General features: G+C 41.0%; 1 protein-coding gene across 5 annotated transcripts in view; it reads left to right on the top strand.

The window, feature by feature from the left end:
- The window catches only part of GOSR1 (golgi SNAP receptor complex member 1), a 38,617-nt gene extending 26,475 nt beyond the window's left edge, over positions 1-12,142 (top strand). For 3 of the 5 annotated variants that reach the window (XM_010342098.3, XM_003931464.3, XM_074388418.1), the window contains exons 8-9: positions 6-88; positions 4,383-8,660. In XM_010342098.3, the coding sequence (XP_010340400.1) occupies positions 6-88; positions 4,383-4,507 (208 nt within the window). In that variant the 3' untranslated portion in view covers positions 4,508-8,660. Of the gene's footprint in view, positions 1-5; positions 89-4,371; positions 8,661-11,857 lie in introns of those variants that run through there. The other 2 variants (XM_074388416.1, XM_074388415.1) reach the window with 2 other exon arrangements.
- The last annotated feature ends 11,958 nt before the right edge of the window (positions 12,143-24,100 follow it).

The following is a 24,100-nucleotide window of genomic DNA, read 5'->3' as shown; positions in this document are numbered from 1 at the left end:
TGAAGCATTGCTATGGCAACAAAAGAAAATATGACTTCACAGAGAGGAATGTTAAAGTCAATTCACAGCAAAATGAACACTTTGGCCAGTATCCTTTTTGAACGTTTGCTGTCTGTTATGAGGGTAGAGGGGAGAATTGTCTGTGTGTGCTTTTATAGGGGGCAGGTTGCCAACATCAGTAGCAGTAGAGGCCATCAGTAGTTGCATAATATGAATATATTGTGCATTCCTGCTTTGTGAAAGTTTATGCTATTTAGTACCGTTCCTAAAGACACACCTCAAAAGTTTCATAGTACTAGATTTAGGAAAAAAAATTATAAATGTGAATTTAAAAATTATTCATCAAATTCTTTTATATTTTAGAAAGCTTTTAAATTCATGTTAAAACTCCGTAGTATACATTATTCTTACCTAAACCTGATAAATCGTATGCCTTTTCTTTTTTATGTTTCCCATTTAGAGAGTAAGTCAGTAGCAGGTGTTCGGAAGGGGAAGGAAGGAGAAGCCATCCGTGCGGATGACCTCTAGCTGCTGATAGAGTTTGTGACTCTATGCACAGGTTGAATTCTGGGATACATTCTCCACTTTGTTGTAACCTCTACTTTAAAACGTTTCAATTTTCTGATTTAAATTAGGATTATTAATACTTCCTAGAAACTCACTAGGGAACCAGAAAAGCCTGGCACTCTGAGTCATTTGATTCACTGAACCTCTGAAAAGACAAGCCTTCTAGGCAAAAAAGCTTTCCTCCCCAGCTGCCAAATAGGGAGGGACTTAGAATTTTCAAAATTGAGTATCTTGTCATCCTAGATAAGTTAAGGTCACTTTTAGTTTGATGTGTCTTTGCCTGAGGAAAAGACTATCCTGATGTGTGCTGTTATTCTCCAGGCTGTTGTGAATTCTGTTCTTGCCTTGTCACCCTGAGTATAAAACTGCACGTCCAAAATCACATGTTATATAGGGCTATAAAATAACAGAGTGCTGTTATATACATTATCTCATTTTACTAAATTATCAACTCAATTGCCAGCCAGAACAAAAGCTAGTTAGCGAATACAAGAGTTTATATTTAGTGAAACTTTTGAAACTTTAAAATAGAAGAGGGAGTCAAATAATGGGTGATGTGAAACACTGAAGCCTTTTTCAGTTGTTCATTAGAACTTACCACCACTCTTCTTCGTGACCTCTTCTCTACTACTCTGTACACTTCTCTAAGTTCTCTCTGTCTCTCTCTCTCTTTTTTTTTTTTTTGCATGTATACTTTTTTTGTTTTGTTTTGTTTTTTGAGACCGAGTATCACTCTATCACCCAGGCTGGAGTGCAGTGGTGCAATCTCAGCTCACTACAACCTCTGTCTTCTGGGTTCAAGCAATTCTTCTGCCTCAGCCTCCCCAGTAGCTGGGACTATTTGTCAGGCTGGTCTCGAACTCCTGACTTTGTGTTCTGCCCACCTCGGCCACCCAAAGTGCTGAGATTACGGGCGTGCACCACTGTGCCCCAGCCGCTCTCTTTTTTTTTTTTTTAAGACAGTCTCACCCTGTTACCCACCCAGGCTGGAGTACAATGGCACAATCTCAGCTCACTGCAACCTCCAAACTCCGGGGTTCATGCAATCCTCCCGCCTCAGCCTTCCGAGTAGCTGGGACTACAGACATGTGCCACCACGCCTGGCTAATTTTTGTATATTTTGTAGAGACAGGGTTTCACCATGTTGACCAGGCAGGTCTTGAACTCCAAATCTCAAGCAATCCTTCAGCCTTGGCCTCCCAAAGTACTAGGATTACAGGTGTGAGCCACCCTGCCCAGCCCAACCCTAAATTCTCTTAAGGCGAAGCAGTATACTGCAACCTAGCAAAGTGCCTCATACAAATTAGTCACTCAAGAAATTTACAATTATTCCAAAAGAATGTGTGTTCAAATAAAAAAAGAGCCGGGTGCGGTGGCTCAAGCCTGTAATCCCAGCACTTTGGGAGACTGAGGCAGGTGGATCATGAGGTCAAGAGATCGAGACCATCCTGGTCAACATGGTGAAACCCTCTGTCTACTAAAAATACAAAAAATTAGCTGGGCATGGTGGCACGTGCCTATAATCCCAGCCACTCAGGAGGCTGAGGCAGGAGAATTGCCTGAACCCAGGAGGCGGATGTTGCGGTGAGCTGAGGTTGCGCCATTGCACTCCAGCCTGGGTAACAAGAGTGAAACTCCGTCTCAAAAAAAAAAAAAAAAAAGAAAAGAAAATCAAACAAAATGGGTGTGGGTTAGTCAGGGCCCCAAAGAGAATTAGTCACAGTAACCTAAGACTGACTTAAGGGAGGAAAGGAAGGACTCAATTTGTTTATGTAACTGTAGAATTCAGGGGTGGAATTTGGCTTAAGGCATGGCTGGATTCAGAAGCTGAGATTTTATCCGCAAGAATCTCCCTTTCCTCTCTCCGTTCCCTTTCTTTCCCGGTCACTTATCTCAGCTTTCCTCTGTTAGCCTCTTTCTCCAGGCAGCCCTTCTCCGAGGGTGATGAAGATGGCTGTAATAGGGGCTAAAGAATTCCCTCGGAGAAAGGGTGTCTTCTAACAGTTGTCACAACTGTTCCCAAGAGAGCTGTGGTTGCCCAGCATGAGTCACTACCCATTCCTGACTCAGTCAGTGGCCAAGGGGAGAGAATATTTTTACTGGCAAATCCTGGGTTTGTATGTATGGCCGAGGAAGAGGTCAGCCCTGCCCTGTTTCATGGACTGAACTCAATTATTATAGACTGAGAAAGAGGGTTTCCTGATGCCAAATAATTGCATTTCAGTGGATTTGTTATCCTTTTATCAAGCAAGAAAATATTAAGCATTTTCTCTATATGAGATTTTACTTTGTAGAAGTTTTTTTTTTTTTTTTTTTTTTGAGACGGAGTTTCGCTCTTGTTACCCAGGCTGGAGTGCAATGGCGCGATCTCGGCTCACCGCAACCTCCGCCTCCTGGGTTCAGGCAATTCTCCTGCCTCAGCCTCCTGAGTAGCTCGGATTACAGGCATGTGCCACCATGCCCAGCTACTTTTTTTTGTATTTTTAGTAGAGACGGGGTTTCACCATATTGACCAGGACGGTCTTGATCTCTTGACCTGGTGATCCACCCGCCTCGGCCTCCCAAAGTGCTGGGATTACAGGCTTGAGCCACCGCGCCCGGCAGTAGAAGTTTTTTACCATTACTTCAGTACATGCTTCCTGTTCTACATTTTAAAAACTGTTTCTGCAAATTGTACTTTTTTTTTTTTATTGAGAAATTTAAAAACACACTAATGGCTACATATATAAAGCTCCATTCTAGACATAAAGGGAAATTCAGAATTAGAAGAACACACGGTTCTACTTACACACTGTGTAGAATATACAAGTATACAAATCTGTCTAGGCTCTGGTGAGAGTATTCACTACAGGAAAATGCAGGGTGGACCCACAAGGAGCAGGGGTGGTTCCAGCTCTCCGGAACCCCCAGGTGGTTTTTGTGGTTGTTTTTCCTGAACTTGCTATAATGCTTCTGTTAACAAAGAGGATGTTCCTGCAGGTATATTGTCAGAAACCATTGCCAGAAACACGAAACCACACAGGCACTTTGGTCTATAGCATAAAACAAGTAAGACGTAAAGATATCTGGAAATGCTAGGTAAAATACAGACGTGACTACTATAAAACCCCAAAAATCAAAAATTTTAAAATATTTTTATGTCCCCAAATAGGACAGCTAAAGCAGTTTAGTTCACTTTCCTCCTGTGTATCCTGCCTTCTGCTGCAAAGTAACTTTCAAAATTTTAATAATTCACCAGTGCCCAATTATACAGACCCTAGAGTTGGTTCCCATGAATTGCCTGACTCCAAGGCAGGAAAGGATCAGGTATTTTTTCGAGCTCTCAGGCAGAACTCTGCAGTCTCTTGAGAGAAGAGGAAAAGAGAGAGAGAGAAAGAGAAGGAAAATAAGGAAAGGGAGGGAAACGGGTGGCGATGGTGATGGTAGCTGGCTGTGCCTGTGCCTCTCTGCCAGAGTTCATTCCTGGCCATGCGGGCTCCGACCCTGGCCTGAAGCCTGGCAGTAAGCCCTCAGTGCATGGGAGCAGTCGTCATCATTTTCTTTTCCCTCTCCCTTTCTGTTCTTTCTTTTCATTATTCTTATTTGTGTTACACACAAGACTGGGAGATTGGTATTTGTTAGGAGCCTCGAGCCACAGGGCAGTCCTGGTTTGTGCAAGTGCATCTGCTAAAGACTCCCCTGGTGTGAGTTTCTTCCCCCCTGTCTTCCTATCACTCACCGTTTCTGAACACCACTAATCTCTATTTTTGTGATTCCTGCGACTTTTCACCAGAGAGGCTTCTTCCAAATATGACCTTAATAAAGATTTCCCAAAGATCGTTTTCCTGCTGTGAACAACCTGATCCAGAGGATCAACCTGAGGAAGCGGCGGGACTCTCTCATCCTGGGGGGTGTTATTGGGGTCTGTACCATCCTGTTGCTCCTGTATGCGTTCCACTGATGGGACATCTGTAGGGACTCTGACCACCACCACTTTCACGCCCTGGTCTGGAATAAGGAAACTTCAGAGCGAGAAGTTGACTGTCTTGATAATTAGCCTGACCGACAGGATGAATGCGAGACTGACAGTGCTGAACTCTGTGACATGGTCAGGTTGAGCTGAAGCCACGGTTTTTCTGTGCTGTCTTTTCTAACGTATTTTTCTGTTTTTAATTAAAAAAACAAAAAGGTTTTCAGTTGCTTTTGTCTCCCCAGGAGGCAAGTAAACCAATCAAAAACAGAGTTTTCTTTGTTTCCTTGATAGTGTTGAAACCTGATGACAAGCCAGGTCTCACAGCTGGGCTCTTCAGAAAACCAGGTTTTCTACATCCAAAGACTGTTTTTCTTTTACCCACCAGATTGGATTGTGAATAAAAATAATTCTTGTCCTCTTATTTTACACTCATGATGAGAAATCACAAGTTCTTTCTTGATAATCTGTGCTATAGATTTCTACTCTGTCTCCTGAACTCTGTTGATATTTGAGGAAAATTCTGTTTTTCATAGATTGTTTGAGATGCTGGTGGACCAACTTCAGCATGTTTGAGGTTGTCTGAAATGGAGAACACTATAAAACTGTCTCTTTTTTTCTTTTAAATTACGAGTACAGTGGGGTTAACTGTATTGCTGGAAAAACATCAAGAATGACAGTCTTTTATTTAAGGCACCAGTCACTGTTTCCTTTTTTTTTTTTTTTTTTTTTTAACACTTTTCCTTTGGATTGATGTTTTCCACTGAAAGAAGGCGAAATCTCAGTTCCACTGTGATAGAAGAAAACAATCACCAGGGTCTGTCATTGTCCCCACTGTTCTCATCAGACCAGGATTGACACTGGGAACTGAGGAAAGGGACTGCTCCATTTCTAATGTGATCTGTTCAAAGCCACATAGAAAAAGGTGTTGAGGGCTCACTGTTCAGAGAATTCCATTTGTAAATGCTCCGCAATGTATGGGCAAAAGTTTAAGGACTACTGCGTGATGTACCAGGAATTCTGTGTTCTGTGAAAATCTGTTCATTCCAAATCTGTTTACCATTTCCAAACATCCAGAGAATGGTTTCACTGTTCAGGGTGCATGTGGCAGAATCTGCCTCTCTCTGCACCTGTCTTCTGTTACCATCGTGGACAGTGACAGATTTTAAACCAGCCACCAGAATTCTTTTGAGTTAACCATTTCTTAGTTTCTATAAATTCATGACTTGTCTTACTGAACCTGGTTTGTAGATTTCCAACATCTGCACTGCTGCTTTTCACCATTGGAATTCACTGTGGTATTTATAGTATTGGCTTCAGTCCGAGCCACAGGGAATAAAAGGATAGCAGCATATAGTTCTCAGCTGCATCATGGTGTATAGATGCTGTTATTCAGGTGAACTTGCTAATGGTGGGCTAACACCTGGTTTGGTACAGAGACTGAGAGGTTTTTCATTCTGGTGTCAAAGTTTTGTTACATTATGGGTGTGAAGGGCATTTGATATATTTTTCTTAACTATGGGGTTTATTTTTCTAAATATGGGTTGATTGTTCATTGATTCAGGGTACCCTTAAAAGAAAGTCACGTTTTCCCATTGTGAACCTTAAAGGATCAGGGAGGAAAGTTTATTGATTAAATTCTCTGTTGGGAGAACAAAAGCTTTTCTCCCCTGACACTTTATTATCTTTGATTTTTCAAAGGGCCTTGATTGGTGGTTGTGTCTCGGTTAGAATTTATGGGACTTTGCTTGCTATGTAGTTGGCATTTATAAAATCTGAAGTATCATAAATAAAGTTATTTATTTAATTATACTACCAGTCCTTTTTACTGGTCTGATTCTTTGGTGCATTCACTAAAGCCGATTGTGTGAGAATAAACCAGGACGCAAGCTAGTCTAGCTCACTGCAGCCAAGCCAACATACCATGTTGATGGCTGATGGGCCTTTCCATTAGGGTTTTGCTTATGTGAAGTAGTGGAATTATGTTGGTTATTTTCTTTATGAAAATAAAGAAACCAGTTCTTCCAAGGAAGTTAGAAGGCTTGTTGTAGATGTTGGCGTCAGATAGGTCTGACTAACCTGCCCGTGCTGCAGCCCGTAGTGAGGTGACCCAGGGCCACATGGAGACAGCTAGGCCAGTGCTTTTTCCACTTAGGATTCCTTTGCAGAAAGAAACCTCCAGCAAGGGAGTAGAGGTGTGTGCTCACAGGAAGGGGCTCCGTGTGGATCCCATGTAGGGATTTGAGCTCTTTAGCTCCATGTCATTTAACTTTTTTGTTTAACCACCTTGGCTCTCTCCTTTTTTGCTGTCCTCCTTGTGGACCAGTTGACAGATTTGGAGACTAACAGTTAGTTACTTGTTAATGCTAGTCATAGCCAGGAGGTCAGAAGGAATTTCTGCCTCTGGCTCCAAATGTTGCCTCTTAGGGGAAGTTATGCCCCCTCAACTATTACCTGATTACAAATCTTTCCTTTTTGGTTCTTTTAAGTAACAACTCAAAACTTTTCATTTCACTGAAAAAATATGAAAAACCATAACAATAGGGCTGGTGCAGTGGCTCATACCTATAATCTCAACACTTTGGGAGGCCAAGACTGGCAGATCGTTTGAGGCCAGGAGTTTGAGACCAGCCTGGGCAATGTAGCAAGACTCTGTCTCTACAAAAAAAATAAAAAGATTAGCCTGGTGTGGTGGTGAGTGCCTGTGGTCCTAGCTCACAGCTACTGAGGCTGAGGCTGGAGGATCGCCTGAGCCCAGGAGTTCAAGCCTGTGGTGAGCCGTGATCATGCCATTGCACTGCAGCCTGGGTGACAGAGTGAGACCCCATTTCAAAAAAAAAAAAAAAAACATGGCAACAAAAAGGGCAGGAAATTCCAGAAGATGTATTTCTGATGTTTTGTTTTACTGTGTACTGATGACTTTAGTAAAAATGTTTAATAAATTCATTATTCAAATTCAAACTTAGATCCAAGTGCTTTAGCATCTCTGTTCTGGCAATCTCTACATTCTTATCAATTCCTATTAATGATGCTGGGGGACTCCCTGTAACCTGCACTGCTCACCTTTTCTTTCTCTTGTGTTAGAAAGGGGTTTTCCTTCTCCATGATTCTCCTGCCTTTTTCCATACTGCCTGGTACTCAGATCAGGAATGGAAGAAAACACCTGAGAATGGAGACAGGTGATGAGAGGAGATGCCATGAGGGCAGTCCTTACACCTGGAGCCAAATAATACTTACTTGAGCTCTTTCATCCTGGATGTGAATACATCTGAATAGAAAGATACTTACTGAGCCTTTTGATGCAGTGGCTCTTGAGTTCTATGGAATTCAGGCACCGTGGGTTTGCATTCCACTATTAATTTTCTGTTTCACTGTAAATGATCTCAACCTGATGGAAATGACTCTAAAAGAATTGGACTAGCCTTTTGGTTTCTAATACCTCATGTTTGATTGTTTGTCAGATATGATTTTTGGAAATGAATTGAGTTTTCTAACTTGCAAGATTAAGTTGTTGGGGATAACTGGCCGTGTCTAGTGTTACCCTGGCAAATGTAACTAAAGAACAAATGGATTCTGCTCAGAGAGTTACAATCGTCATGTTCCACTCTCCTGTTAGGTTAAGGGTTATTTTTGGTCTCCAAAAAGATGCAGAACTTTCCATTATGGTCTTAATAAACTAATCTTGTTTATTCCTTTATAAATTTACATACTCTTTAAGTTTTGTGGGCAAAAAGAAAATGAGGGAGGAACAAGTGAATTTGGAGGAGTTTAGTGGGTAAGAAGCTTAAAGCTGAGCCATGTAGTCCTAAAGGATCTTTCTCATTTTCTCTGTACCTAAGAGCTCACTTCAGGATCAAAGTATTTGCATCCATTCCCACCCTGTTAGCTCTTAAGGGAGGAGGGAAATCAATTCCATTCAGACTTTCCTATGATAGAAGATGTTTCCTTGTGAAAAAATGCCAATACAGATTTTTAAAACCTATAATTTTCCAAATGCACTTTGTAAGTTTTTGCTTTTAAAATAGCTTCTTGGAACCAATTTTATTGTATTTGTACTTAATTTTTGTTCTCATCTAAATGTGCATTTTCTGACTGTATAGAAGAAGCTTTGGTATGTAATTTAATAATAAATTAGAAATCGAAATGGTTGCATCTGTGGTTGTTCATGTTGAAACAGTAACCATCAAAGTAGATTGGGGATAGAGATTATGGTATCTTTGGTGTTGATAAGCGTTTCTCATGATGCTCTGAAACCCAGGATGAAATAATATAGGTGCTGAAAAGCTGTCACATGTCATTCAGAAACCATCATATGAACAGTTCACTAGTATTTTGGCCCTAGAAGTGAAGTGGAATCTCTTATTAACATGAAACTTCAGGAGGCATGATGGGAATCTAAAATTGTAGAATTGGCTGGGTGCTGTGGCTTACAACTGTAATCCCAGCAGTTCGAGAGGCCAGGGCAGGAGAATTGCTTGAGACGAGGAGTTCGAGACCAGCCTGGGTAACATAGCAAAGATCTTGTCTGTATAAAAACTAAAAATAAAATTAGCCACTAATGATGATGTTCACCTATACTGCCAGCTACTTGGGAGGCTGAGGTGGGAGGATCACGAGCCCAGGAGGTCAATGCTGGAGTGAACAATGATTGTGCCACTGTATTCCAACCTGGGTGACAGAGACCCTGACTCAAAAATAAATTAATTTTTGAAAAATAGTGTACTCCTGGGCTTTAGTACATTGCTTGTGCAACCAGCACCACTGTCTAATTTTAGAGCATTGCAGTTAATCCAGCCAATGGTCAGTTCCTCCTCTATAAAATGGTGATAAGGATGGCTGCCATAATTATGCCCTGATTGTATTGTCAGGGTTTTGTGAGGAAATGCTCGTAAGTGTCTCAGCAAAGTCGGGGTGCAGGGCTGACCTGATATAAGAGATATCCTTGGGTTTGTCCTAATAGCCAGAAACCGGGCCTCTTTAGCCTCTTTCATTCCCTCTTGCTGATATGAGAGAGGAGAGAACATTCAAGAGGTGATCACAGACATCCTTAACTTGGTAAAGGCAGCTAAGCAGGGAAGTGTTAGCTATGTTCTGTGTAGACAGACAGGTGGAACCCAGCAATCAGTTTAATCAGCCTCTAAGCGGTTCTGACACACACCGGAGGTGGAGAACCACTCCTCTGTAGTGTCACATGCTACAAATACCCACGTTCTCCTTAGTCATTCCACTGTAGACCGATAGCTTTCATTTGACAGTAAGTCCCGATACCTGGTACTACAGGTCCTGCAGGTTTGTTCTGTTTTCCTCGAGGTTGTTTCGGTTATTCTCGGTCCTTTGCATTTTTATATAAATTACAGAATCACTTTGTCAGCTGCCAAGAAAAACTTGGCTGGATTTTGATTGGTATTATACTAAATACCTACCCCCTGCCCTTCTCCCTCGTCCCGACAATTATATATTACAAACAATAATAGATACAAACTCATAGCCTTATGTTAAATTATTGAGGAACTCCCAACATTCTTACACTGATCTCAATCTAGAATTTGACATTTTTTTAAGGTGAGGTCATTTCACCTCTCCTTTAATGATCTGTTCCAGTATTTCATATACATTTTTGGAAATTGTTTCACAACTGAACACTACTGACAAAGTTAAGTCCCAGGGCATCTCATTGAAGCTGAAGACTTTCCAATTTGGAACATCTAATGATACCTGCCATCATCTCACTTGTGATAGATTACGTGATAAGTTTCATAAACTATGGTATACATTGATCATAGACTATAGATTATGTGTACTCTCAGAAACACTTTCCTAAAGACCCTTTATTTTGTTCTAACAGTTTCAACAGTAAGATAGTTGTAAGATTTTTATTCCCTTCAGGACATGTATGTCTTTTGTTCAGTTTCCGTACAGTCCATTTATATATACATTTTGAGGAATGCATTAAGAGCCTGTGTAGGGGGTGGCCTTTAATGTGTAGACGTTAAGCACCCCCCACACACAATGTGTGGGGATCACTGGAATGCAACCCATTGTAATAATGTGCTTTTTGGAAAATGGCCGTAAAAGATATGTTCTTCCATTCCTTAAACTAGTACCAACTCTGAGTCACAGTAGAAGGTAGCAATGAAAAGACCAGCATACCCCTGTAGGAGTTTATAGTCCGGGTGCTAGAGGAACATAAGGCAGATACTCAAGTTAGTGAAATCCAAGGCAGAATATGAATAGTGAGATGAGGTATAGTAATAGTAGCTAACATTATGTGTGTGTTCATGTATATCTATATATTCATTATATATCACATACTCATATGTATATTCACTGTATATACATATATAGTAATCATATCTAATGTGTCTGTGCATGTGTATATATTCGTATATATCAATATATGACTATATATTATATATTCATAATAACACCTAACGTGTGTGTGCATATATATACATGCCTATCTATAGCCTCACTGGTGTTTTGACCTGTGCTTTGCACGGGAGCACTGTGTCTCAGCCAGTATTTCCATTTTAACAGCATGACTCTCTTTTGTCTTACTGTAGTATGTGTACAGTTCACTTGAATTTTTAAAAGTTTGGGGCTGGGCACAGTGGCTCACACCTGTACTCTTAGCATTTTGGGAAGCCGAGGTGAGTAGATCACTTGATGTCAGGAGTTCAAGACCAGCCTTGGGGACCTGGCAAAACCCCATCTCTACCAAAAATATAAAAATTAGCCGGGCATGATGGCATGCTCCTGTAGTCCCAGCTACTTACGGGGCTGAGGTAGGAGGATCACTTGAACCTGGGAGGTTGAGGAGGCTGCAGTGAGCTGACTGTGCTGCTGCACTCCAGCCTAGGTGACAAAGTGAGACCCTGTCTCCAAAAAAGAATTTTTTTGTTCACTTGATTTCAGTGTTTCTGAGGCTTCATTTGGTGGACTACATGTACTACTGTGAAGGAAAACATTCCATTTCATCAGCTTTCCCATTCCATGTGCTAGATACTAAATCAGACCTATGTTTTACTTCCACTTGGAGGAAAAGAAGATATCAGAGATAACAGATAAGAGAAAAGTAAGATTTTTTTGTTTGACATGTTGAGTTATTTTGGTGAAAAACGTAGTAAACTGTTAGGCCCAGAATAGAGAGGCATTAATATTTATCGGTTTGTAATAGATATCATTTTCTAGGGTGAAAGGAAAAGGATTATGTGGTTTTACTGTTCCTTCAGGACTGTGAAGAGACTCAACTTATCTACTTTCAAGATTACTAGGGTCAGTCAGTTAACTAATTTTGCATTTTCTGCCAAAAATGTTTTTAAATTTTCTCTTTTGTCCCAGGGCATATAAGAGTGGGTCTGGAGTAAACAACAGAAGAACTGAGCTATTTTTAAAAGAACATGACCACCTTCGAAAGTATTATCCAATGTATATGCGCTATATGGTTTCCAATGTTTATTAATTCATTTACTCATGTAACAAATATTTTATGATGATTATTATAGTGAGTACTTTATCCATGGTAATTCATTTTGTTCTCCTAATGACTCTTTTCAATAGAAAAGGAATTGCAACTGTTTTGACCATAATTAGGAGAGATCCTATGCTGTTGAGTATTTTACATCACTTAATCGTTACCTTAATTTTTTTTTTTTTTTTTTTTTTTTTTTTTTGAGGCAGATTCTCGCTCTGTCACCCAGGCTAGAGTGCAGTGGCATGATCTGGGCACACTACAACCTCCACCTTCTGGGTTCAAGCTATTCTTCTGCCTCAGCCTCCCAAGTAGCTGGGACTACGGGTGGCCACCACCACACCCAGCTAATTTTTGTATTTTTAGTAGAGACGGGGTTTCACCATGTTGACCAAGCTGGTCTGGAACTCCTGAACATGTGATCCACCCACCTCAGCCTCCCAGAGTGCTGGGATTACAGGCATGAGCCACCACATCCGGCCCCTTAATATGTTTTTTATTGCCTTAATGTGTTCTTTTCCTCAGCAAGCTTTGCTCTAAAGCTTTTGTCCAATACTATAGGTTATTAGTGAAAATAATAATGCTGATAATGACCTATGTTTGAATGGCCTGTTACCATTTATATGGGAAGAAGCCTTATAAAGACACATTAGGCCATATACCAAAATTTTTGCAAGTTTTTATTTTTCAAGATTTCAGAAGAAAATAAATACCTGGATGAACTATATGTATATTTTAAAACAAGCTACCTTAGTCTGCTTCATTATTTTTCTATTTTTCTCTGAAATGTACAGGTTTCTTTGCTGTTGGCTTTGTATTTTGTTGTAGAATTTGGGATCAGAAAATTACTTATCTCTGTGGACTTAGCCTATAAGCACTTGAGCAGCTTGTATCATGATAGTTAAGTGTTAGGAATCATGTTGATATTTGCTACTGAATGTCATAAATTAGTCATGTCTTATGAGATTAACATACAGTTCAATTTATTTTTCTTCAAAGGTCACCACTTTAAATATAAGCTGTTGAAATCAAAACACAGAAAGATCCAGACCTTTTTAGAAGCCTGGGTGCTCCCAGTGGTGGAACTAGTTTTCTGAATCTGTTGGATGCTATTGATAGACACAAGGGGGCAGTCTCTTCTAGAGCATGTTTAGTTTTCGGTATTTATAGCTTTGGTAGTTCTTTTTGTGTTGGATAAAGACCACCATAAAAAAAAAATGCATCCCAAATTATATTAATCTATTCTTGGGGAACAGAGTAATTTAGGGGATAGCATATTCTTACAGCACAAAATTCAGATTAAGCCCAGGAGTTTGAGACCAGCCTGGGCAACATGGCAAAACCATGTCTCTACTAAAAACACAAAAATTAGCCAGTCTTATAATCCAGTCTCGAAATTAATTAATTAAAAAAATAACGGCCGGGTGCAGTGGCTCACACTTGTAATCCTAGCACTTTGGGAGGCTGAGGTGGGCGGATCACCTGTGGTCAGGAGTTCAAGACCAGCCTGGCCATCACAGTGAAACCCCATCTTAAAAAAAAATAAAATAAAATTATTATTATTTTTTTTTTTTTTGAGACGGAGTTTCGCTCTTGTTACCCAGGCTGGAGTGCAATGGCATGATCTTGGCTCACTGCAACCTCCGCCTCCTGGGTTCAGGCAATTCTCCTGCCTCAGCCTCCTGAGTAGCTGGGATTACAGGCACACGCCACCATTCCCAGCTAATGTTTTGTATTTTTAGTAGAGACGGGGTTTCACCATTTTGACCAGGACGGTCTCGATCTCTTGACCTCTTGATCCACCCGCGTCGGCCTCCCAAAGTGCTGGGATTACAGGCTTGAGCCACCGTGCCTGGCAAAAATAAAATTTTTTTAAAGAGACACTATAAACGCTTTTAAACATCCCCACTCCAGTATTTTGTTGTTGTTGTTGTTGTTGTCTGCTTTTTGTGGTTTTGCTGTGCCTTCTCCATGAGAAAAGGGGCTCTTAAAACTTGGCAGCTTGGCCTGGTGCAATGGCACATGCCTGTAATCCCAGCACTTTGGGAGGTCGAGGGGGTGGATCATGAGGTCAGGAGATCAAGACCATCCTGGCCAACATGATGAAACCCCATCTCTAAGAAAATACAAAAAATTAGCCAGGCATGGTGGCGCATGCCTGTAGTCCCAGCTACTTGGGAGGCTGAGGCAGGGGAACCGCTTGAACCTGGGAGGCAGAAGTTGTGATGAGCCGAGATCATACTGCTGCACTCCAGCCTGGATGACAGAGCAAGATACTGTCTCAAAAAAAAAAAAACTTGCCAGCTAAATTGTGTGTCTCGTGTGTGTGTGTGTGTGTGTGTGTATGTGTGTGTGTGAGAGAGAGAGAGAGAGAGAGAGAGAGAGAGAGACTATAGCGGAATAGTGCCTGGTTCTAGTCTCTCTCTGAGGTTCCTGGAGATGTCCTGGTTTCATCACCTTCCCCGGTGTCTTCCCAGTAACGTTCCCTTTCTCCTAAAGCCACTTCCGGCTGGGTTTTTATTTTTTGCATTTGAAGTGTCCTGGCAAACAGAACTGCTGCTTCATGTTTTCGTCCAGTCAAACTGAAGGGACCGTTGGCTGATACAGAGCAAGGAGATAAACAAAGGAGGAATCACTCTAGATCGAAAAAGATTTTCGCAGAGAAGGAAACTACACAGAGGCAGAAATGCCAAAAACTAATTTAGTGAAGACACACAAGAAATTCACCTAGAATGCAGGGAAGAAATATGAAAAGTACAAAACCAAGAGTGATGCGGAAGACTTACTCACGAGATCCAGAGACCACAGACCAACAATCCTTTATGCAAAACCCTTGGAGTCCGATGTGTTTCAAAATTCAGCACTGGAGGATTTTAGAAAGATAGTGTGGGGCATGCGCTGATGTTATATACACCTCCCAGTGATGTCTAGGTCAGTACCCTGTAATCAAAACCATCAACACTTTTGTAGGAAAACACAGAGGGAAATAAAGATGACAAATAGTCTCATGTCATGTCAGGTCAAGGTTTACTACCAAATAAACATTGCTGACTCGTGAGAACATTTTGGGTTTTCAGACTTTAGGATTTTGGAGTTGTGGCTAAAGGGACCTGTAATAGAAATCTCAGAAGGAAGACACAGAGCTGATAAAATAGGAATAATAGCCTGTGGCAGAAGGATTGCTTGAGAATCGGAGTTCAAGATCAGCCTGGGCTGCATAGGGAGACCTTATCTCTACAAAAAAAAATTTTTTTAATAGCTGGGGGTGGTAGCAGATGCCTGTAGTCCCAGTTAATTGGGAGGCTGAGACAGGAGGATCCCTTGAGCCCATGAATTTGAGGCTGCAGTGAGCTATGATCATGCTACTGCACTCCAGCCTGGGCATCAGAGCAAAACTGTGTCTCTCTAAAATAAATTAAGGCATTCATTAATTAAAGTAAATTAAAATTTAAAAGCTACAATTAAAGAGTGAAGCCAGGGAAAGCATTCAAGTGAAAATAGTAAACTTTGAAGCTCAAAAGATCACAGAATGTTGGACTGAATTAATTTAAATAAGGTCTAACTGCAGTCTGGTCACACTTTAAATTTGAAAAATAAGAAAAAACATACAGATATGGAGAATTCTAATAAGCAATTTACTGCATCGATTTGAAGTCTCCATACCAAGCTTTGTACCCCAAACGCAGTAAATATCATTCTCTTAAAACATACGTATTTATAGAAACTGATTATATACTAGGCCACAAGGAAGATTTCAATTAATTCTGAAAAATAACTTGACCGAGGCACCCACCTGGGAGGTAAAGGAGGTGGGATCCTAATCCAGGCCTCTACCTCTTTGCTTTTCCCAATAATCCAATATTCTCCAAGGACAAGTGAGTTGTAATTCACTTCCAAGTACTGACCACGGAGACAAGTATTATTTGTCTATGTGAGGATCAATTTGGTGATGAAGACCCACTGGTCAAATGCCTAGAACAATGTAAATATTCAATAAATGTTAGCTGAATGAATGAATGAGCAAATCAACATGTGAAACAAAAAAGACTCACCATGGAATTTTGTATTAGATATAGGATATGTTCAAAAACACCACTTTTTTCTTTATATATGTGTGTCTGTGTGTCTGTGTGTGTGTGTGTATATATATAAATATAAATATATATATAAATATATATATATAAATATATATATATATATATATATTTTTTTTTTTAAAGACGAGGTTTCACTATGTTGGTCAGGCTGGTCTTGAACTCCCAACCTCAGGTGATCTGCCCGCCTTGGCCTCCAAAGTGCTTGGGTTACAGGCGTGAGCCACTATGCCCGGCCAACACCACTTTTTTCTAGAATGTGCCCAAGACCAGGTTGGAGAAGGCCGCCTTGTCTTTATAAAGTAAGTGATGTGGCCAAGCGGCCATTAGATACCATTAGAGGAAGCATTACAACAAGGATGTCCACGTGACCAAATAGCAGTAAAACTTCCCTGGGGTGGTAGGGATCAAGGGGAGATGGGGCCTAGCAAACCTTAATGTTCTTCACTTATTTTCCCTCAAAACTTTTAAGCTTCCCCCATGGTGACCAGCCCCAGAGTAATGCACATTTAATTCAGCGTCTAATGCAGGGAAATCAATAGCATTGCACCACAGACAGTTTATTACACATAATCTGAAGTTTAACACATAAATAAATAAGCAATATACACAAACCGTAGCACTTAAGAGTTCAATTTAGGGGCTTATTTTCTCCCACAAATCAAAATACTTACATTGTCTTGAAATATTTCACTTTATAAAATAAAGGTTTTTTGTTGTTGTTGTTTTGTTTTTTTAATCCAGGATGGAATTGCTTGAAACTTTTTTTTTTCTTCAACTTTTATTTTAAATTCAGAGGTACAGGATGTGCAGGTTTGTTACATAGGTAAATGTGTGCCATGGAAACTTTTCATTTCATGTGTGTGTGTGTGTCTGTGTGTGTGTGTGTGTGTGTGTGTGTGTGTGTGTGTGTTTTCGGGAGTTTTTTGTTGTTGTTTTTGAGACAGTGTCTCGCTCTATTACCCAGGCTGGAGTACAGTGACATGATCTCAGCTCACTGCGACTTCTCCCTCCCGAGTTCAAGCAATTCTCTTGCCTCGGCCTCCCGAATAGCTGGGACTGCAGGTGCACACCGCCACGCCCAGCTGATTTTTTTTTTTTTTTTTTTTTTTTTTTTGAGACGGAGTTTCACTCTAGCTAGTTACCCAGGCTGGAGTGCAATGGCGCGATCTCGGCTCACCACAACCTCCGCCTCCTGGGTTCAGGCAATTCTCCTGCCTCAGCCTCCCGAGTAGCTGGGACTACAGGCACGCACCACCATGCCCAGCTAATTTTTTTGTATTTTTAGTAGAGACGGGGTTTCACCATGTTAACCAGGATGGTCTCGATCTCTTGACCTTGTGATCCACCCGCCTCGGCCTCCCAAAGTGCTGGGATTACAGGCGTGAGCCACCACGCCTGGCTGGTTTTTTGTATTTAGTAGATACGGGTTTCACCACGTTGCCCAGGCTGGTCCCAAACTCCTGAGCTCAGGCAGTCTGCCCACCTCGGCCTTCCAAAGTGCTGGGATTACAGGTATGAGCCACTGCACCAGGCCACTTTTCTTTAAAAATAATAATTATGATGTCTTTTATTTTAATAATACTTTATAGTTCACAAGTTGTTTTCAGATATCTTACCCTGTTTTGATCTTCCTCCTCAAATGTTTGTGAATTAGATAGGACAAGTAGACCCATTTAGCAGATAAGGAAACTGAGCAATGAGAAGAGCCCAGCGATGAGAAGAAGAAAGAGGAGCGCCTAACACCCGCCCGGTCTAGGGTGTTATTAGTCCCAAAAGGGACTTCTTTTTTTTTTTTTTTTTTTTTTTTTTTTTTTTTTTTTGAGACAGTGTTTCTCTCTTGTTTCCTAAGCTGGAGTGCAATGGCGCGATCTTTGCCCACTGCAATCTCCACTTCCCAAGTTCAAGCCATTCTCCTGCCTCAGCCTCCCAAGTAGCTGGAATTACAGACATTTGCCACCATGCCTGGCTAATTTTTTATTTTTAGTAGTGATGGGGTTTCTCAATATTGGTCAGGCTGGTCTCGAACTCCCAACCTCAGGTGATCTGCCCACCTCAGTCTTCCAAAGTGCTGGGATTACAGGCGTGAGCCACCATGCCTGGCCAAAGGGACTTCATTCTTTCCTTCTATCTGGAGCTGGTGGGGTGGGGAGATGGAAGCAGGAAGAACCCGAATTGTGTCTACCACCGGAATTCAGACATGTCTCAGCTTGGCAAGGCAGGCTCACCAGAAAGCTTTATGTTTTCTGCTAGTTTGTTTTGTAGGTTTTTGGAGATCTCTCAGGTGAAGAAGGTTGAATTCATCATACCTCTCAATTCATATACATTATCATCATCACCAAGGAACTACTCTTGTTTTATTCAATTATGCACTTTCCTTTTTTACACCATCTGCAGTTTTATTTTGTTTGTTTGTTTGTTTGTGGTTTTTTGAGACAAGGTCTCACTGCGTTGCCCAGGCTGGAATGCAGTGGTGCAATCATAGCTCACTGTAGCCTCAACCTCCTGGATTCAATCGATCTGCCTGCCTCAGCCTCCTGAGTAGCTGGGACTACAGGTGCCTGACACCAGGCCCAGCTAATTTTTTTTGTATTTTTTATGGAGATGAGGTTTCACCGTGTTGCCCAGGCTAGCCTCGAATTCCTGGGCTCGAGCAATCTGAGCCCAGGAATTCCATCTAGGCCTCCCAAAGTGTTGGGATTACAGGGATGAGCCACAGTGGCTGGCCCATACTCTGTTTATATAAAGTTCAAAACAGGAAAAGCTATTCTCCAGTTACCAGGGTTGGGGATGGCGGAGGTGTTCCTGAGGTGCAGATAATACTTTAGTGTTTTTGTTTGTTTGTATCTGGGTCATATTTATATAGAGTTATTCATTTTGGAAAAATCTATTGTGCTACGTACTTATGATTGGTGTCGCTCTCAATATGTATATAATTCCTTTAAAATTTTACTTGAAAAAGTCCTGTTGGAGTTTTATGGACTTCCATAAATTTGTCAATGAATTTCGGAGATAATTGATATATTAGAATTATTAAGGTCATCTTATCCTTGAACACGTTGCTAAATTCTTTTCCTTTGAGACAGAGTCTTGCTCTGTCTCCCAGGCTGGAGTGCAGTGGCGTGATCTCAGCTCACTGCATCCTCTGCCTCCCAAGTTCAAGTGATTCTCCTACCTCAGCCTCCCAAGTAGCTGGGATTACAGGCACCCACCACCATGCCTGGCTAATTTTTGTAGTTTTAGTAGAGATGGGGTTTCACCATATTGGCCAGGCTGGTCTCAAACTCCTGACCTGAGGTGATCCGCCCTCCGCGGCCTCCCAAAGTGCTGGGATTACAGACATGAGCCACGACATCCAGCCGCTAAAACTTTGAGATATTTGTCGTGAAGGATATTGGTCTGTAGCTTTTTGGTTTAGGGTTGTTTCTTTTCTTTTTTCTTGCAAAGTCTTTTTCTGGATTTAGTATCAGTGTAATATTGGGCTCATTCTATGAGGTCAATTTTCTGAAAAAGTTTGCACAGAATTGGCATTATTTATTCCTTAAATGTGAAAGTGTTTATGTAGAATTGGGATTATTTATTCCTTAAATGTGATGGAATTCACCAGAGAAGCTACCTGGGCCTGAAATTTTCTCTGGAAGGATTTTTAACTTCAGATTATATTTCTCTAATAGATATAGGGCTATTCAGGTTATCTATTTCTTCTTGAATGAGTTTTGGTAGTTTCTGTTCTTTCAAGAACTTTGCCCATTTTATCTAAGTTGTCACATACATTGTCCTAAGGCCAGGCATGGTGGCTCACACCTGTAATCCCAGCAAGGTGGGAGGCCATCTGAGGTTTGGAGTTCAAGACCAGCTTGAGCAACATTGCGAGACCCAGTCTCTTCAACTTTTTTTTTTTTTTTTTTTTTTTGAGACGGAGTTTCGCTCTTGTTACCCAGGCTTGAGTGCAATGGCGCAATCTCGGCTCACTGCAACCTCCGCCTCCTGGATTCAGGCAATTCTCCTGCCTCAGCCTCCTGAGTAGCTGGGACTACAGGCACGCGCCACCATGTGCAGCTAATTTTTTGTGTTTTTAGTAGAGACGGGGTTTCACCATGTTGACCAGGATGGTCTCGATCTCTTGACCTCATGATCCACCCACCTCGGCCTCCCAAAGTGCTGGGATTACAGGCTTGAGCCACCGTGCCCGGCCAACATATTTTTTTTTTAATTAACTGGATATGGTAGTACATACCTGTAGTCGCAGCTACTGAGGGGTCAGAGGTGGGAGGATTGCTTGGGAGAATTGTCTAGGAATTTGAGGCTGCATTGAACTATGGATCGTGCCACTGCAGTTAGCCTGGGTGACAGAGTGAGATCCTATCTTTAAAATATGTATATATATATATATATATAATCCCCTAATATCTGAGAGTCTGTGGGGATGTTGGCTGTCTCATCCCTGATATCGCTGATATGTATCCATCCTTTCTTTCCTAATTAGTGTGGCTAGAGGTTTTTAATCTTTTTGATCTTTTCAAAGAAAGAGCTTTTTCAAAGAGAAAAGCTTTTTTTCTATTGTTTTTCTGTTTTCCAGTGTATTGATTTCCACTCTAATCTTTGTTATCTCCTTTCTTCAGATTACTTTGGATTTAATTTGCTCTTCTTTTTTCAGAATCTTAAGTTGGAGACATTGACATGAGAAAAATAGATCAATTGACTCGAACAGAGTCCAGAAATAGACCTGCACATATATGGACAACTGGCTTTTTATTAAAGTGCAAAGACAACTCAGTAGACAAAGGGCAGTCTTTTAAATAAATGGTACTAGAATAATTGGACATTCACATGCAAAAAAATACGGATTTTAATTCCTATCTCATAACATATTTGAAAATTAACTCAAATATATCATAGACCCAAAGGTAAAACCTGAAACACTAAAATTTCTAGAAGAGCATTGCATTAGGCAATGATTTCATAGCTACACCAAAAGCATAATCCATAAAAGAAGAAATTGATAAACTGGACTTCAACAAAATTAAGAATCTCTGCTCTTTGAAAGATCTTGCGAAGAGAATAAAAAGGCCAGAGACTGGAGTAAATATTTGAAAATCATATATTTAATAATGGACTTGTATCCAGAATATACCCAGAGCTCTTAAAACTCAGTAGTAAGAACTCAGTTCTTTTAAATGGGCAAAATATTTGAACAGATATTTTTTACCAAAGAAGACATGTAGATGGCAAATAAATACAGTCATGTGTCACTTAGCAACAGAGATACGTTCTGAGGAATGTGTTGTTAGGTGATTCTATCATTGCCCAAACATCATAGAGTGTACTATACAAACCTAAATGGTATAACCTACTGTATACCTAGGCTACATTGGATAGCCAACTGGATAGGCTACAAACTTGTACAGGATGTTACTGTCTTGAATACTGTAGGCAATTGTAACACAACGGGAACTATTTGTGTTTCTAAACATAGAAGTGGTTAGGTAAAAATATGGTATACAAGATAGAAAACGGTACACTTGAATAGGGCATTTACCACCAATGGAGGTTGCAGGACAGAAAGTTGCTCTGAGTGAGTGAGTGAGTGAGTGGCGAGTCGCCAGGAAGGCGCAGGACATTACTGTAACCACTGTGGACTTCATAAACACTGTACATTTAGGCTACACTAAGTTGATTTATTTTATTTTATTTATTTATTTATTTTGATAAGGAGTCTCACTCTGTCCCTCAGGCTGGAGTGCGGTGGCGCGATCTCTTGGCTATCTGCAACCTCTGCCTCCTGGCTGCAAACGATTCTTCCTGTCTCAGCCTCCCGAATAGCTGGGATTACAGATGCCCACCACAACATCTGGCTGATTTTTATAATTTTAGTAGAAATGGGGTTTCACCATATTAGCCAGGCTGGTCTTGAACTCCTGACCTCAGGTGATCCGCCCACCTCGGCCTCCCAAAGTGCTGGGATTACAGGCATGAGCCACTGCTCCCAGCCTATTTTTATTTATTTTTTATTTTTTATTTTTTTGAGACGGAGTTTCGCTCTTGTTGCCCAGTCTGGAGTGCAATGGCGCCATCTCGGCTCACCGCAACCTCTGCCTCCTGGGTTTAGGCAATTCTCCTGCCTCAGCCTCCTGAGTAGCTGGGATTATAGGCACATGCTACCATGCCTAGCTAATTTTTTGTATTTTTAGTAGAGATGGGGTTTCACCATGTTGACCAGGTTGGTCTTGATCTCTTGACCTCGTGATCCACCCGCCTCAGCCTCCCAAAGTGCTGGGATTACAGGCTTGAGCCACCGTGCCTGGCCTCCCAGCCTATTTTTAAAATATTTTTCTTTCTTTAATAACAAATTAATCTTAGCTTGCTGTAACTTTTTAACTTTATAAATTTTTTACTATTTTTACATTTTTGACTTTTTTGGAATAACATTTAGTGGAAGACACACATTGTATAGCTGCACAAAATTATTTTCTTTCTTCACATTATTATTCTATAAGCATTTTTCTATTTAAAAGTTTTTTGGTTTTTTTTTTTAACTTTTTAAACTTTTTTGCCCAAAACTAAGACACAAGCACACACATTATAGTCTGGGCCTACAAATGGCCAGGATCATCAATATCACTAATATCACTGTCTTCCACCTCCACATCTTGTCCCATTGGAAGGTCTTCAGTGGAAAATAGTATGCATGGAGCTGTCCTTTCCTGTGATAACAATGTCTTCTTCTGGAATACCCCTGAAGACCCAGCCATTCCACTCCTAAATATTTGTCCAAGAGAAATGAAAGTGTAAGATCATATAAAGACTTGAATGTGAATATTCATGGTGGCTTTATTTGTATTAGTTCAAAACTGGATACAGCCCAAATGTGCATCAATAGGTGAATGAATAAATAAATCATGGTATATTCATGGAATAACACTACTCGGCAATAAAAAGGTATAAATTATTGATACGCGCAACCCCAGGGATGAGTCTCAAAATAATTATGCTGAGTTAAAGAAGCCAGACGATAAAATTGCTGGATAATTCTATTTGTATAAAATTCTAGAAATGGAAGTTAATCTATAGTGACACAAAAAGGTTAGTGGCTGCTTGGAGACGGGGACAAGGGTTCAGGGAGAGGTGAGAGGGAAGGGTTACAAAAGGACATAAGAAAACTTTTGGGAATGATGGATATGTGTTCAGTAGTTTTAGGAGTAATGATTGCACAGGTATATACATATGTCAAAACTTAAATTGTTCATTTTAAAATGTACTATCAATTGTAGGTCAGTTACACTTCAATAAAACTGTATAAAGATGGCATGTCACCAAGTGCAGTGGCTCACACCTTTAATTCCAGCACTTTGGAAGGCCAAGGTGGGCAGACCGCTCGAGCCCAGGAGTTCAAGACCAGCCTACCTAGACAATGTGGCAAAATCCCATCACTGCCAAAAATACAAAAAAATTAACTGGGTTTGGTCGTGTGCACCTATGGTCCCAGCTACTCGGGAGGCTGAGGTGCGAGGATCTCTTGATCTGGAGAGGCAGAGGTTGCAGTGAGCAGAGATCGAGCCACTTACACTCCTGCTTGGGGTGATGGAGTGAGATCCTGTCTCAAAAAAAAAAAAAAAAGGCCAGGCACAGTGGCTCATGTCTGTTATCCCAGAACTTTGGGAGGCCAATGCAGGCAGATCACAAGGGAGGCCACGGTGGGTGGACTGCTTGAGCTTAGGAGTTCGAGATCAGCCTGGGCAACTTAGTGAGTCCCCCACCCCATCTCTACAAAAACTACAAAAATTAGCTGCGTGTTGTGGCACACACCTGTAATCCCAGCTACTTGGGGAGCCGAGGTGGGAGGACTGCTTAAGCGCAGGAGGCAGAAGTTGCTGTGAGCTGAAATCACTCCACCACATTCCAGCCTGGGCAACAGAGCAAGACGTTGTCTCGAAAAAAAAACACAAGCATTCCTCCCACCTCAGCCTCCTGAGTAGCTGGAACTACAGGTGCTTACCACTACACCCAGCTAATTTTTGT

Source organism: Saimiri boliviensis, chromosome 17, assembly GCF_048565385.1.
Source record: "Saimiri boliviensis isolate mSaiBol1 chromosome 17, mSaiBol1.pri, whole genome shotgun sequence".
Classification (NCBI taxonomy): domain Eukaryota; kingdom Metazoa; phylum Chordata; class Mammalia; order Primates; family Cebidae; genus Saimiri; species Saimiri boliviensis.
The sequence above is the reverse complement of the archived record's forward strand: the minus strand, read 5'-3'. Positions and strand labels throughout refer to the sequence as shown.